Raw genomic sequence first — 17,611 nt, forward strand, 5'->3', positions numbered from 1 at the left:
TCCCTTCCTCACCCAACTATTATCCATCATCATGTCAGAATAACAATCCTTTGGTCCGTATGTTTAATGGTGTAAAACGTCAATCAGCAAATGCGAGAAAATTAGCAATGAAGATATTTTTTTAGTCAGGAAGGGTTAATGCACAAGTCTTCACTGACCAGCAAGTTAAGCAAGTTGGCAAAAAATAAAAAGGTTGACAATTTTATACAGCAACAAAGCAGTCCAGAAAGTACGTAAGACTCGAAAATATAATTCCACTTATGCAAGAAAACAAAGGATAACAGGTTTCATGCATACATTCAGAACATTGTTACTCAAAGTTAATAAGCAGTTTGGACCCAACATGCTTTAACATTCACCAGGCTAGGGGCGACTGCAATGAAATGCAGCCACACAATTTTAGTCCGTACATGCTTTAGCAATCAAATTGCAGGAGAGAGAGAGAGGGAGAGAGCGTGCATTAAACAGACAGTATCTATCTACTTAACCCATCTGGTTTTTATTCAAAACTCTGAGCTGATCTCGTTCTCAAAGTGTCGAAATATCCCACGGCACAGACAGATTACACTCCAGGTAACTGCGAGGGAGTTTAAACACCGGGATTGAAACTGCACAATCAACTGAGTTGCCAACTCGGTTTGGGCTTATTCCTGGAGGTTACCACACACGAGGGGCATAGGTAGGACGAAGGCACATAGTCTTTTTTCCCCAGGGAAGGGGAATTGAAAACTAGAGGGCAGAGGTTTAAGGTGAGAAGGGAAAGATTTAAAAGGGACCTGAGGGGCAACTTCATCATGCAGAGGGTGGTGCGTGTATGGAATGAGCTGCCAGAGAAAGTGGTTGAGACAGGTTCAATAGCAACATTTAAAAAGCATTTGGATAAGTACATGGCTGAGAAAGGATTAGAAGGGTATGGGCCAAACGCGGGCAGTTGGGACTAGCTGGGAGGTCACCATGGTCGGCACGGACCGGTTTGGCCAAAGGGCCTGTTTCCTTGCTATATGACCGCAGCCCCCACCACCCCCAACCCCAGTCCTTTAACCCCAGCTCACACTAATACGTTTAAACGTGGAAAAATACTTTATTTTACAAGCCCCTCACTATGTTGTTTTGTTTTATTTTCTCTTTGCAGTGTCCCAAAATGAGTCCATTCTTGGAGGGTTCACGGCAATCTCGGGAGAGTCGGCAACCCCAATCTTGGCCTTAGGTGCACGTCCGGTGAAGGGAGTGCGAAGGGGCAGGGAAGAAAATGAGTTAGTATCACACTCGCCTGGGATTCACCCCCATGGAGAGGAGGCCAGGTCATTCATTCAGGTGGGAGAAAGAGCTTGGGTTCAGTGTCTGGGTGTCATTACGGCACAGGAGGCCCACCAAGCCAATGCTGACTCTCTGTAGCGTTCTGCTCACTAACCTCAGGTGGTGAAGGAGGAAGGGGGTGGGGTGTCTTCCTAGATTTTCAGGGGAAATTCTGCATGATGCACCATGCGATAGGACCAATGTGGACCCGTGCCCACTGACTGTTCCACTCTGCACCTTTGTAATAAAACCTCGAGGGGGAGACAATTGATCCCAAAGTTGGAACATGAGCTCCTTAACGAGCTCAAGACTTCCTCTCTCTCCCTGTGAGGCTTTCCCCCGGATCATGGGGCTCAGATCTGCCAGACCTTGCTGAAGGCAATGCGGTTTGGGGAGGGCCAAATTTCCTGGAAATGGGCCGCTCCTGCTGGCAACGCAGGGAGCCGGCAGAATCTTTGGATCTCCTCATTTTTACACCAGTGAAATCTCCTCGTCATTTGGAAATCTGTCCCCCTCAAGACAGCCCCAGAACCTAAGATTGAGGCCGAAACCTTCGGCAGAACGGAGATTATAATGAGGTTGGCTGGATCTGCCCTCAGTGGCCTGGTACTCGAGCCAAAACTGGCTCTAATGTGAATTTGATAAGGGGAAGCATTGCTGCCTTTGGACTGGATGGAAAACAATGAGACAGCTACTGGGTCAGGTCAAGGCAAAGGATCGGTCCTGAAAAATGCCCTTCATGCATATTGTGATCAGATACTAAACAAGTACCCCCAGAGATGACTTGAGTATTAAGCTCTTACTACAGCTGGCCAGGGCCTTGGTTAGGCCACACCCGGACACCTTTCTTAAGGGTAGAATTGCATTAGAATTGCTCACTCAACTGATTATTGGGACGATGGGGTTACTTTATGAGGAAAGGTTGAGCAGGTTGGCGCCATTAGAAGAATGAAAGGTGATCTTATTGGAACATGCAAGTTCCTAAGACAAGTGGTTGCTCAGAGGAAGTTCCTGTATTTGGGCGTGTCCGGAACCAGGGGTCACAGTTTAAAAATTAGGGGTCTCCCATTAAAGACTGAGATGAGGAGAATTTTCTTTTCTCTCAGAGGGTCATTAGTCTGGTGCTTTCTTCCCCAGAGAGTGGTGGAAACAGAGTCTCTGAATTAATTCGAATTGGAGGCGGGGGGGGGTGGGTGGGGTTAAGGCCAGAACCAGATCATCCATTATCCTACTGAATGACGAAGCAGGCTCAGGGGTGGCCTACTCCTGTTCCTATTTCCTGTGTCCAGCTTTGTCACACTGGGCTCTGTGGAAGATGTATCCATCTATTAAATCTCTGTAAAGCTACATACACAAGATAGGTCAACAATACTGTCTCTTTAAAGCAGCTCTCTCAACAGGTGAAGCAGTGATCCCATTAATACCAGAAGAATGTGACCCCCTCCCTGCCCCCCCCCTCCCCCGCCACTCTGTTTCTCCAGCACGCCAATTACCAAAATGTTGGCGCAGGCACCATGGGCCGAATGGCCTCTTTCTGCACTGCGTCGTGCTGTGACGGTATGCTCCCCCGCCCCGCCCCACCCGACCTCTCCCCAGGTTACCAGTAAAGCCCGCTTACGGAAGTCACCCTCACCTTAATGGGATCACTGGCCTTAAAGCACGCAGTTGTGTGTACAAACAATGTTGCATTATGGAAACAGAACATTTGGAGGCGTATTACAAACAGCAAGAACAGCCCAACATGCATTGAAAGCAAGGAGAGAGAAAGAGAGAGAGGAGCTGTTTGAAAGGTACATGCTGACAGCACCACGGTATTTACAGTATACAGGAACCACACAGTTTTTAATATTATTATAATTATATCTCCCTTAAGGACAAATGACAAGAATGAGAATGAAAACCCTAACTTTTGCTAGATTTTTAAAAAAAAATTAGTTCTTTTGTTGTTAAGACTTCAATTGTTGCCCAGAATCAGTACAGTTGAATTTTAAGTTTAATTTGATGGTCTATCTCCCAGCTATTCATGCAATTAATTTTGATCACTTCATATCAGAGCTGGATTCAAATCTCACATGCAACAGAAAAAGAAATCATCTCTTTGATCTGTACGCCTAGAACCAAACACATCTAGAACATTTACTGGACTCTACCTATCCTTGATCACAAAAAACAAAAGGCTCAAGTTTCCAAAAGGTTCAACAGCTTTTTGGAATATTATCCGAGGAACAAGGACAGATACATAGTGCAAGGAAGGATGGTCTTCCCCAGTCAGTCTGGCAAACTAAGGGGCTCGGGGGAGGGGGAAAGAGTCACATTACAAACCAGACATGGTGGTAGTAATTTGGTGAAACTGTCAGCAGTCACTGTCATTACTCCACTGAAACCGACAACAACTCCTGGAGTCCATACATGCACCACTAAACTCAACACTCCAACTTTAACTTTATTAATTAGTGTCACAAGTAGGCTTACATTAACACCGCAATGAAGTTACTGGGAAAACCCTCCAGTCGCCACACACCGGCGCCTGTTTGGGTACACTGAGGGAGAATTTAGCACGGCCAATGCACCTAACCGGCGCGTCTTTCAGACTGTGGCAGGAAACCGGAGCACCCGGAGGAAACCCATGCAGAGAACGTGCAGACTCTGCACAGACTGTGACCCAAACCGGGAATCGAACCCGGGTCCCTGGCGCTGTGAGGCAGCAGTGCTAACCACTGTGCCACCTCTCAAAGGAGTTGCAGCCAGTGATTCTATGCTTCTCCAATAGGGTGCGCTGTGAAGTAACCCACCCCCCCCCAACCAGTATTTAATCAACTAGAAATCACTGAACGGAGGAGAATGTGCCTTTTTACGCTGTTAGTTGTCCTGTTTAAAACTGCTGGAAAAGTTACTGTTAAAAGAGGTGAAACAGTGTGTTTCATGGTTTGCTATCACTGATCCTGTAAAACTGTATTTATGTTTGTAGAATGTTGAGTTTATCATATTTTTTAAAATCCACGCGTGCCTAAAGATTGAAAAAACCATTGGTTTGATATTTCAATTCCTGTCTTAATCCCGTGTGCACATCCAAAGCGTTTATTTTGGTCTCTGTACATATTTTTTTCCACTTCCTGGTTTGCTGCTTGTGTGAATACTTTAATGTGATTGGCTGCTTAGATTGCTTGATGACATCACTGCTGCTACATGCCTTGATTCGGCACCAGATTTAAACTGATGTCTGGATAGGGGGAACAGGGTAATCCACACCGCCAGAGATCTATAGACCTTGATGGACCTTTCTGATCAATGCTGACCAATGCCTTTGACTTTCTCCAGACAGACTAGGGCTGGGTTAAACGCTGAGGGTGTAATGGCCTCAACCAGGCCAATGAGGTCGGGCCTCTTGAAGTAGGAGTTGATTGAGGTAATGATTGCCTGTCCCGGTGTGGAGGGAGGGGGAAGGGAAGGGGGAAGGGAAGGGGGAAGGGAAGGGGGAAGGGAAGGGGGAAGACCTCTTCGTGAACATGCTCCTGGGCCTGGCAAAGCTTGCCATATACAGGTCCAGGCAGCGGGTGACTGAGGGGGTCGTCCGACCCGACTATCTGCCCCTCAACCGTGGCTATATCCGCAGCCGGGTGTCCCTAGAGAGGGAGTGTGCGGTGTCCGAGGGCACTGTTAATGCCTTCCGTTCCCGCTGGATATCGCAGGGACTGGGGTGCATTATTGACCTCTCTGATGTTTTAAGTTTCCTTTCCACTTTATCCTTTGTTTCAGATGGTTCCCCTCCTTTTGGGAGCTGCCCCTTTTTAATTTATCTCTTAGTTAATTTGAGTTAGTTTATTTGGTTGGTCAGAAAGATTGGTAGTGATTGCCTGTCCAATCAGAGAGTCTCACCTATGTATATATTGAGGAGTGTCAGGGCTACCGACACTCGGGATTCTGACTTTGTACCTGAAGCTCTCTTAGGAGTGGAGACAAGTTTGTAAATAAAGGGAATCGGGTGAAGGGACACCCACCTCTGAGGAGACATTTCAGAGGCCATCACACTTCATTCCTTGTGGGGTTCAGGTAACAGATTACGGTCAGTATAATAGCGCCATTGCATGCAGGACACCTCCAATCACTCCGAACCCCCTGTGGGAAAGTGCACTGGAAATAAATATGTGTATTCAGTCAGAGATATTTATGTGGAAACTCTGGAGATTCTCTTGGTGTTGGCTAATTATTAATTGCAATTTAACTGCATTTACCATGCAGTTTTGCACTGAGGTGTCAGCAGAATTGCAAAATGACCTCCGATAATGCAGCATGCACAAAAATTGCCTTCCTCTGTTTTAGGATGGTGAGATTTTGGGAGAAATTTTTTAAAATGTATACATTCAAAGGACGTGGGTGTCACTGGCTGGGCCAGCATTTATTGCGCATCCCTAATTGCCCTTGAGATGGTGGTGACGAGCCACCTTCTTGAACCGCTGCAGTCCATGTGGTGTAGGTGCACCCACAGTGCTGTCAGCAATGGAGTTCCAGGATTTTGACCCAGCGACACTGAAGGAACAGCCGATATATTTCCAAGTCAGGATGGTGTGTGACTTGGAGGGGAAGTTGCAGATGGTGGTGTTCCCATGTATCTCTCATGGGGCGGCACAGTGGCACAATAGTTGGTTAGCACTGCTGCCGCACAGCGCCAGGGACCCGAGTTCAATTCCCGGCACGGGATGAGGGGAGACTTAATAGAGGTGTATAAAATTATGAAAGGCATAGATAGGGTGAACGGTGGGAAGCTTTTCCCCGGGTCGGTGGTGACGTTCACGAGGGGTCATAGGTTCAAGGTGAATGGGGGGAGGTTTAACACAGATATCAGAAGGACATATTTCACACAGAGGGTCGTGGGGGCCTGGAATGTGTTGCCGGGCAAGGTGGTGGAGGCGGACACACTGGGAACGTTTAAGACTTATCTAGACAGCTATATGAACGGAGTGGGAATGGAGGGATACAAAAGAGTGGTCTAGTTTGGACCAGGGAGCGGCGCGGGCTAATTGTTCCTTGTTTCTCGTTTCAAGGCTTCATTCTATGATCAACTTGCTGGTGCCAGTACAGAGCGAGACTGCGGATAGTTGGGAACCTGTCTCGGGGGCAGGGAATTCATATGGTGTCGTGGAAGTGGAAATGACTAGGGTTGGGAAGCATTTTCTGATCGGGGCCATTGTGATCTCCTGGACTCGTTTCGATCGCCTCAGGGGGTCGGAGAGGAATTTCCCAGATTTTTTTTCCCCATATTGGCCCTGGGGTTTTTCACTCTGGGTTTTCGCCTTTCCCTGGAGATCACATGGTCTGGAATGGGGGGGTGGGGGTGAGTTAATAGGTTGTAATGAACAAAGCATCGTAGCTGTGAGGGACAGCTCGGTGGATAGGATATTGGTATGTAGATAGGCTGGAAAATTGGGCGGGGATCCTGGATTCAGGATTCAATCCTGGACCGGGGAGCGGCGCGGGCTTGGAGGGCCGAAGGGCCTGTTCCTGTGCTGTATTGTTCTTTGTTCTTTGGGTCACTGTTTGTGTGGAGTCTGCACGTTCTCCTCGTGTCTGCGTGGGTTTCCTCCGGGTGCTCCAATTTCCTCCCACAGTCCAAAGATGTGCAGGTTACATTGATCGACCATGCTAAATTGCCATTTAGTGTCGGGGGACTAGTAGGGTAAATACGTGGGGTTATAAGGATAGGGCCTGGGTGGGGTTGTGGTTGGTCCAGACTCGATGGGCTGAATGGCCTCCTTCTGCACTGTATGGATTTTATCTGCTGCCCTTGTCCTTCTAGATGGTAGAGGTCGTATGTTTGGAAGATGCTGTCAAAGGAGCCTTGGTGAGTTGCTGCAGTGCATCTTGTAGATGGTACACATAGCTGCTATTGTATGTCAATGGTGGAGGGAGTGAATATTAAAGGTGGTGGATGGGATGCCAATCAAGTGGGGCTGCTTTGTCCTGGATGGTGTCGAGCTTCTTGAGTGTTGTTGGAGCCGCACCCATCCAGGCAAGTGGGGAGTATTCCATCACACTCCTGACTTGTGCCTTGTAGATGATGGACAGGCTTTGGGGAATCAGGAGGCGAGTTACTCTCTGCAGAATTCCCAGCCTCCGATCTGCTCCTGAAGACACAATACTTATCTGGCTGGGTTCAGTTCAGTTTCTGGTCAATGGTAACCCCATAGATTGATAGGGAGTCATCAGGATATGATAAGTGCTTTACAATAAAGCACTAAAGCGCTGGGTCAGTTAGATTAGTATTGGCTAAGTGTCATTATTTAAATAGTAAGGGATCCATTTCAGATCACTGCTATCCATGTAAACACAGCAACAGGCTATTCGGTCCCTCAAATCTGTTCTGCAATTGTTCATGACTGATCTGTATTTTAACTCCATCCACCCACCTTGGCTCTCGATCCTATATACCTTTACTTAGCAAAAATCTCTCAATCTCAGTACTGAAATGTTCGCTGTCCCGTCAGCCTCAACAGCTTTCCGTAGGAGACAGTTTCAACTTTGCACTGCCCTAAGAAAGTATTTCTTGACATCACCCCTCAATACCCAACTCTAATTTTGAGGTTCTGTTACCTTTATCTGGGCATTCTATAACAACTGCATAAACTTAAATTGAACCTTTAGTAAAACAGCTCAAAGTGCTTCATAGGAGTTTTATCAAACACAATTTGACACCGAGTCACAGGAGCAGATATTAGTGCATTTGGTCAAAGATTTAGTCACAGAGTTAGGTTTTAATAGGGTTCCCAACCCTTTAGGATTGGCCTGTGGTCTCCAGGAACTGAATATCAATCTCCAGGACACTGCCGTGTGCAGTCCTGGGGAAAAACCATCCTCAAAACAATAAAAGATTGTGTTTTTTTGTGTCATTTTCTTTGCACATTTCTTTTTACCAAAGGTTGTTGGGCTGACAGTCAATCATCATCCAATTGGCCAATGTGTCGTTTTGCTTTCCAATTGGTGTAGGAAGACAGTGTGTCACAAGGATGGACGTGTTGGCCGACTAATGGCTGGACTGTGAGGGAAAATCATGTGTTGACACCTCCAGGAATACATTTAAGTTGGCAACCCGAGGACTTCAGGAGCGATAGACAGGGCACATGAGAGGTAAAGAGGTGAAAAGCTTAGGGAGGGAATTCCAGAGCTTAGGGCCCAGAGAGACAAGGCACGGACACCAAAGGTGAAGCAATAGAGATTGGGAAATTGATGAGAGGGGTCAAAATTGGAGGAGTGCAGAGATTGCAGAGGGTTGTAAGGAGGTTGCAGTGACATACTGGAACAAAAGTGCAAAGATGGTTCCAGGCTATTCAATAAAATGAAATATAATCCTCTCGCACACCATTTTAACACAGGCACCGTAAGGATAATACCACTGTGCTGCTGGGGTTACAATAGAGCAATTGGCATCAATACAGTCTCGAAGCATTTATCATGGAGCTTTATTCAAAAAGCTGACCCTCTGCTTAACTATTTGTGTTGGCTATCATAGAATTATATAATCCCTCAAGTATAGAAGGAGGCCATTGGGCCCATCGAATCTACACCGACTCACCAACAGAGTATCCTACCCATGGCCTAGCCCCGTTACTCCACATATTTACTGCACTAATCCACCTAAACTGCACATCTTTGGACACTAAGGGGCAATTTATCATAGCCAATTCACCTAACCCGCACATCTTTGGACTGCGGGAGGAAACCGGAGCACTCGGAGGAAACCCACGCAGACACGGGGAGAACGTGCAAACTCCACACAGACAGTGACCCAAGCCAGGAATTGAACCCGGGTCCCTGTGAGGCAGCAGTGTTAGCCACTATGTCACCGTGCCATGATGGATAGTTCATTCATCGTGAAAATTCGCAAGAACACTGTCACAGATAATAAGGGTGCTCTGGTTAGCAGCACGGTGGCACATGGTTAGCGCTGTTGCCTCACAGTGCCAGGGACCCGGGTTCGATTCCCGGCTTAGCTCACTGTCTGTGTGGAGTCTGCATGTTCTCCCCGTGTCTGCGTGGGTTTCCTCCGGGTGCTCCGGTTTCTTCCCACATTCTGAAAGGCGTTCTGGTTAGGGTTGATTGGCCATGATAAATTCTCCCTCGGTGTATCCGAACAGGCGATGCAGGGATTTTCACAGTAACTTCATTGCAGTGTTAATGTAAGCCTACTTGTGACACAAATAAATAAACTTAAATTAAAAATTTAAAACTTAAAATTTAGTGAATAAACTGCACAAAATTTACAGAAACAGGCCATTCAGCCCAACTGGTCTATTCTGGTGTTTATACCCCACATATGCTGGCAGCAAGGGATCCGTAAAATTCCTCGCCTTATGTTTCATGTGGCTTGATGCTACACTATAGGGCGCCTCTGCAAGGACTCAGAGAGCTACAGAGAGATCTTGTCTCAGTCCAATCAGACACTCTGTTTCTTCAATGCAACTTCAATGTCAGTTTATTGCTCAACAAGTCAGAGAGCTGGGGGAAAGGGGAGAGGATTGGGCATCGTATTAGGCCTCATCCCCACTGGGTAAGGATGGGGTTACCATTATCCCCATCGCACAGGGCTGGTAAAAATACAAACCCCATCATCATCCAGATGTGGAATGGAATGGCTGATCAGGAAAATGGACCAATCTGCAGCATCTGGCAAACACCAAGCCTTTTCCGAACCCCATACTCAAATCAGCATTGCATTCACTTTGGAGTTGCCAAATGGTTCAAGGTTTCATAGAATCATACAGTGCAGCAGCCCATCGAGTCTGCACCGACCACAATCCCACCCAGGCCTTATCCCCATTACCCCACACATTTACCCTAGCTAGTCCCCCTGACACTAAGGGGCAATTTAGCACGGCCAATCCACGCAATTCACACATCTTTGGACTGTGGGAGGAAACCGGAGAACCGGAGGAAACCCGAGAGAACGTACAAACTCCACACATTCAGTGACCCAAGCCGGGAATTGAACCTGGGTCCATGGTGCTGTGAGGCAGCAGTGCTAACCACTGTGCCACCGTGCCATGTCTGATTCTCGTTCCTGCTGACTGACAGACGTTTGATAGTCCTAACCATAGCTGTTTCTCCCACATTGACAAAAATCCCCATTTTACAGCTGCCTGTAGGTGGGAACTGTCCGGTTAATCCTGTTTCCAATCATTTTGGCTGGACAGTGTGATTCAACTCGACTGCATTGGACAATCCTGGAATGTGACTATAATATGGTGCGGTTTATGCAACTGCATTTCCCCAGAACTTCCTAGAAAGGCATTGCAACGAAATTCAACATGGAAACTGGGGTGATGACGGGAAGAGGTCGAGGGAAAGTGCAGAGAGAAAGGAGAACTTACTTTCCATGTCACAAGTACTTAATGCACCAGATTCCAGGCAGAGCCAACTTAACTTGTCTTCTATTCAAATAAATCTTTTACCATCCTTTAAAGAATGTGGACCACAGGATTGAAGGGAAATGATTACTTTTGCACATAAAAGGGCTTAAGATCATAAGAAATAGGAGGAGGATGAGGCCATTTGGCCCATTGGGCCTGCTCCACCATTCAGCAAGGTCATGGCTGATCTGATTGTGGCCTTAACTCCACTTTCTCATCTTCCCCCTCAATCCCTTGTCAATCAAAAATCTGTCTAACTCAGCCTTGAATATACCCAACGACCCTATCCCTGGGAAAGAGAAATCCACAGACTAATGACCCTCAGAGAAGAAATTCCTCCTCATCTCCATCTTAAATGGCAGACCCTTTATTTTAAACTATCCCCCCTTTTTCTAGATTCCCCAACAAGGGGAAACATCCTCTCAGCATCCACCCTGTCAATCCCTTCAGAATCTCATCTGTTTCAATAAGATCCCCTCTCATTCTTCTAAACCCCCAGAGTTCCAGCCCCAACCCTGTTGAACCTTTCCTCACAAAACAAATCCCTTCATCTCGGGGGTTCGACAGAGCGAATATTCTCTGAACCGCTCCCAAAGTGAGATTATCCCTCTTTAAATCGGGAGACCAAAATTGCACATGTGAGTCTAGCAAAGGAATGGTGCGATACGCTTATGTCATAAACACTTGGGATTTTACTCCCCATGCGTGATCAACGCGTGTGAAATTTATCTTGCTGGTCGCGTGGAATGGGGCTGGTACATCAATGACCTGTTTTACATGACGCAATATTCACTTTCCTCAATCGGAATTGGGCTGAGTGTAGAATTAGCCGACTGCTGTAGCACGATAGCTTGTTACATGCCCATGGCAAGACAAAACTCACCCTTTCCATCTTAGGTACCATAAAATGCCAGTTCCCTACACACCAACACTTAACACTACATTCTGAACCCCCTCCTTTCCTCCTTGCCTATTGTACTCTCTGAACGGTATGCTTTGTCTGTATAGCGCGCAAGAAACAATACTTTTCACTGTATACCAACACACGTGACAATAATAAATCAAATCAAACTGGAAAATAGTTTATCTAAAGCTGAAATAGTTTGGACTTGATGAGATGAAAATTAATTCTGTTAAAAATTTACAATGTTTTCTTAATTTTGAATTTTGCTTTGATCCAGAATTTTAATTCTTTTTCCTGTGATGCAAGGCTGGTTGTTCTCTTAATTATTAGAGGCTCATGCAGTAACAGATGTGAATGAAATGCAATAGCTGTCAATGCATAAGGGTAAGAATCAGTTGTGTGATTATTTTCTAACGCAATCAATTTCCATCAAATGACACTTCTACTTCCAAAATGAGTGGGCAATATGGCTTTGGCAGGACTCAACTTTTCTCACGATTATTGCACACCTATCCAGTTTACTAGACTTATAAACTATCGGTCAACTTCACCCATCATACTCACTTAATACTAACAGCTACATGGATTATCAAGTCACTTGTTAAAGATGTGTGCACATATTTATATAGATGGACAAAGACACATGTAAAAAAACAGTACACAAAATACTAGACATCAGCCCTCCCAGGATTACCAACCGCTGTTAGTCCTACCCTCAGCGCTGCCTAAATACTTAACTTCACAAAATTACGTCAAGTAAGTTCATTAGAAAGGACAAACCAAACTATTGGACTAACGTTAACCATCGCCATTCTCTCTCCATCCTTTCCAGACATCCAGTATCTCTATACACAACTTGGAAACATATGAAGGCAGTTACTTGACACCTGGATGCCCCTCGATTGTCAACCCTTCGCAGCCTGAAGTATAACTGAGGTCCTGCCAGTTTGTGCCATCCCCATCCAACCTGCGTCACAGGAACTGGCCAATGCTACAAAGAGTAAGCTGATGCACAACGGGGAACCAGGGAGATACCAGCAGTGGCAAACAACATTGGAGCTTCAAGTTGTCTCTAGACTTCACCTTCGTTATAAATCTTTTGTGAAATAAAGTTTTTGTTAACTGTAATTTGTTGCATCTGTTTTGACCTTTGACCATCCTGTATTGACCAGCTGTCCAACAACCTCACCTCAAATACAGTTAAAAATCAGGTTTTAGTTATAATTTTGTCTTTTGTCTCTCCTTCCAAAATATTTCTGGAAACAGCAACGAGGTGACCCCTGAACATTGAGATTTGCCAGGAAGCCTTGCTATCAAACACGAACACCAACCAGAAAACATCTCCTGCAATGTCAACAATGAGCATTGGCACAGTATTAGAGATGGCAGATTGTTAATCAGGGAATACTGTGGGATATTACGACCGTATCTACTGGTGTCTAGTTTATACCAGGATGAGTATCGGTGATGACTTTCGCACAGGACTGCGGCTAACTGGCTGTAGACTGTCGGTCAGAGACTGCACAGAGTTCAGAGACTATTGAGCAAGTCACTAACATGTGATGACACCATGTTCGCCCACCAGACTGCTCTCATCAGGGTCACTGAAGCTAATGTCCTCCTCCAATTCCTCCTCTAACTGCAAACTCCCCAAGGAGAGCGTTTTCTGAGGCCTTGGCGAGGCATTGACGGCAATGGGGTTCCCCAACACCAGCGGGTGGTTGAGTGACTGAATTGAGTCGGAGTCGCTGGACTCCGTCCCGCTGCTGGTCGACCCGTCCATTAACTGACTCCCTGTGGCGCATTCCACCAGGGCAGCTGGGAACAGCCTCTGGATTGGTGGACTCGACTTTGTTGACGTGGTGGGGAAGCGGTTGTTGGCCGCAAATCTACCTTCCGAGCGCTGCGCTCTGGGCGAGCCGAGCTTACGTTGGCTGTTGGCCCGGTACTCGTTCAATGGGGTGGAGGCCACGTGACTAAGGATGAACGGATCCGTCTCTGACCTATTTCGATTGCCCTGAACCCTCTGTGGATGCACTGGGCTTAAAGTAGGGGAATAGCTACTGTAACCGCGCTGGCTGTGTGTACGGCTATCTGTATCTTCTGGTCTATACCTACAATGGCCGTTCTGTACAACAGCACCCTTGGAACCTGCCCTGTTGACACTGGCATTGGGACTGGACCCTCTACTGGCCGGACGTATGGGTGTAGCCGAGGGGCTATTGTTTTCTGAGTCACTAAATGTCTTGTGGATCACAGAGCTGTGTCTGGGCATCCGAGGTGTCCTCCCAGTGTAAAAACAGAGGCCCTCATCCATCAACTCTTCCCTTATGTGGAGCGGAGTACCTGAGAATCGGAAATCGGGGCTCCCCTGCCATCCCAGGTGGGCCACACTTTTATCCCTTTCCTCATAGTATTCGCTGCTGCTAAACTCATCCTCATAATTGTCATTTGTTTTTGAACGTGACCTGTTTAACCGCCCTCTCAGCACATCATGCTCACTATCTACATCACTGCAGTCAATGTAAGGAATGGAAGCGCTGCTCCCATGAGCAGTTTGAGATGCTGGACCTGCATTCTGTTGCTCTCTCGGGGTCTTGGCCTGATGAACCTTGTCCCTCGCGGTTTCCTCCTGCCTGTCCCTCTTTGGGCTGCTCGATGGCGACAGATTCTTCTGCTCAACCCGGTTTTCAGCAGGTGACCGGGAAACATCGAGGCCCTTCCTCTGGCTCGGAGACGGCGCTCCCATCGATGCTGACCGTTCCTCAAAAGTAAAACTACCGCTCTGGAAAGACAAGAGACACCTTGGAAATAAATTATTGGTAAATATCTCCGCTCAATTTTAAAAATAAAACAAGGTCCTCAGCAATTTTCTTCCCCAATTTTGAAAGAACACAAGTCACAGGAGCAGGAGTAGACCAGATGGCCTGTCGATCCTGCTCTGCCATTCAACACAATCATGGCTGATCTCAGGCTTCAACTCCATTTTCCCACCCATTCCCAATATCCCTTAATTCCCCGAGAGCGCAAAACTCTGTCCATCCCAGTCTCAACTGTATTCAAGGAAGAAACATCCACAATCCTCAGGAGTACAGAATTCCAAAGATTCACAACATTTTGAGTGAAGAAATTGCTCTTCATCTCACGTTCTAAATCATCCCTACAGTGCAGAAAGAGACCATTTGACCCATCGAGTTTGCACCCACTCTCTGACATAGTACCTTACCCAGGCCCTCTCCCCCTACCTATCCCCGTAACCCCACACAGTTAACCAGCTAATCCCCGTAAGCTATACATAGTCCAAAGATGTGCGGGTTAGGTTGATTGGCCAGGTTAAAAAAATTGCCCCTTAGAGTCCTGGGATGCGTAGGTTAGAGGGATTAGTGGGTAAAATATGTGGGGGTAGGGCCTGGGTGGGATTGTGGTCGGTGCAGACTCGATGGGCCGAATGGTCTCCTTCTGCACTGTAGGGTTTCTATGATTTCTATGATTTCTACATCTTTGGACACTAAGGGGCAATTTAGCATGGCCAATCTACCCAACTTGCACAACATGGGACACCAAGGGGCAATTTAGAATGGCCAATCCACCTAACCTGCACATCTTTGGACATGAAGGGGAAATTTAGCATGGCCAATCCACCTAACCTACACATCTTTGAACCTCGACCTCTCTCACCAAATTAAGAAACTCCTTCAAACTTATCCCTATGACTAGTCTGAAAGCCTTTGTACGTGGCTCAGTGTCAGATAGGATCTGATAATGCTCCTGTGAAGTGCCTTGGGATGTTTTACAATACTGAAGGTACTATATAAATGTACATTGTTGTTATCCACAACCTGACCTTTGTCCTATAAGGGGTCAAGTGGCTGGCGTGGTGTTGGTTGATCTCTTATCCCCCCCTTCATTCACCCAAATTCACCAGTGTTAAACCAGAGCTCAACTAGCTCAGCAGAGGCCAGGAAGGGAACTGGGAACCGGGCTCAATCCTACACAAACCCGGGTACTTAACCACATCAACTCCATTATAGAAACTCTCGGAAAAATATTAATCGTGTGATATTGTCAAACAAAGAACATGCTTTGAAGTTTTCAAATATTGAACACAAGATATTTTTTAACAAGTACCGCTTGTGATTTAATATTGTTTATTTCCGATAGCAAAGCCCAGCGGTTAGAGTCATAGAGCACAGATGGAGGTCATTGGTCCATCATGCTTTGCCCACCCTTTGAAGGAGTTATCCAATTCATCCAGTCTCCCTGCTCTTTCCCCAGAGCCCCACAACCCTTTTCTCTTCAAATATGTCCAAAGATGTGCAGGTTAGGTTGATTGGCCGTGCTAAATTGACCCTAGTATCAGGGGATTAGCAGGATAAATATAAGGGGTTATGGGAATGGGGCCTGGGTGGGATCGTGGTCAGTGCAGACTTGATGGGCCAAATGGACTCCTGCACTGTGGGGATTCTATGATTCTAGGAAATATCTGTCCAATTCTCTTTTCAAAGTTTGACTGGATCTGCTTTGAGGCAGATCACAACAGTGCTGGGGTCTCTTTGCCCATTATTTGAAAACCTGTGTCCTCTGGTTGCCCATCCTCCTGCCAGTGGTAACATCGTTCCCCTTATTCACACTCTTTTTTTCATAGAAACTAGAAGCAGGAGGAGGCCATTCGGCCCTTCGAGCCTGCTCCAGCATTCATCATGATCATGGCTGATCATCAAATTCAATACCCTGATCCCCCTCTTCTCCCCATATCCCTTGATCCCTTTAGCCCCAAGAGCGATATCTAATTTCGTCATGAAGTCACACAATGTTTCGGCCTCAACTGCATTCTGTGGGAGTGAATTCCACACATTCACCACCCTCTGGGTGAAGAAATTTCTCCTCACCTCAGTTCTAAAAGGTTTACCCCTTATCCTCAAAATATGACCCCTAGTTCTGGACTCCCCCCACCATTGGGAACATTCTTTCTGAATCTACCCTGTCTAACATTGTTAGAATTTTATAAGTTTCTATGAAATCCCCTCTCACTCTTCTAAACTTCAGTGAATATAATCCTAATCAACTGAGTCTCTCCTTATGTGACAGACCTGCCATCCCAGGAATGAGCCCGGTAAACCTTCACTGCGCTCCCTCTATAGCAAGGACATCCTTCCTCAGATAAGGACACCAAAACTTTTCGAAGAAAAAGTTTTGAATCAGATGGTGACTTACGGACCAGATTGTTACGGTGACTGTGTCAGGACTGGTTGTCATGCCCCACATCCTCCCCCATCTCCCGGGCATCCCATAACCCCTGTACATTCCTCCCTTTCCATCATTAACATGCAAGGGACTCAATGAACATTGAACAAAATAGGCCTGGTGTGCATTAAACCTCTTTGCTAGACAATATTCTTGATGTACTGACTTGTTTTGGCACCAGTGATGGCTGTTCAGGTAAACTTTGGATGGATCGCATTTTGCTGTGTTTTCTGAAAGTGAGACAAAGGAGATGATGAATATACAGCAGGATCAGCGACAGGGATTAATCCGAACGGTGACCCCTTCCCATACACTTCCCAAAAAAAAACCACTCGTGACAGGAAGCAACTACTCTTCGATTGGGGATAGCTTCCTCGCGCAGAACGAGACACAGATTAACAACCACAGTGCAATCAGCAAATGCAGAAATCACCAACTCCATATGACACGTTCTCCTGTCCGAGAGAGGCATGTGAGTCCGTGTGGCGATGGCCTGCTCCCACAATGACATCAAGTGGAGCGAGAGAGAGAGAGAAACATAAGAACTAGGAGCAGGAGTAGGCCATCTGGCCCCTCGAGCCTGCTCCGCCATTCAATAAGATCATGGCTGATCTTTTCATGGACTCAGCTCCACTTACCCGCCCGCTCACCATAACCCTTAATTCCTTCACTGTTCAAAAATTTATCTAACCTTGCCTTAAAAACATTCAATGAGTTTGCCTCAACTGCTTCACTGGGCAGGGAATTCCACAGATTCACAATCCTT

The 17,611-nt window shown here is 46.5% G+C and overlaps 1 protein-coding gene across 1 annotated transcript in view; it reads right to left on the reverse strand.

The window, feature by feature from the left end:
- LOC144499508 (FERM, ARHGEF and pleckstrin domain-containing protein 1-like) overlaps positions 1–17,611 on the reverse strand; it is a 308,252-nt gene that overhangs the window by 105,118 nt on the left and 185,523 nt on the right. Inside the window, exons 12-13 of the mRNA XM_078221540.1 lie at positions 17,012–17,075; positions 14,173–14,386 (exon numbers count right to left, since the gene is read on the reverse strand). Of these exons, the coding sequence (XP_078077666.1) occupies positions 14,173–14,386; positions 17,012–17,075 (278 nt within the window). The remainder of the gene's footprint in view (positions 1–14,172; positions 14,387–17,011; positions 17,076–17,611) is intronic.

Source organism: Mustelus asterias, chromosome 10 (assembly GCF_964213995.1).
Source record: "Mustelus asterias chromosome 10, sMusAst1.hap1.1, whole genome shotgun sequence".
NCBI lineage: Eukaryota > Metazoa > Chordata > Chondrichthyes > Carcharhiniformes > Triakidae > Mustelus > Mustelus asterias.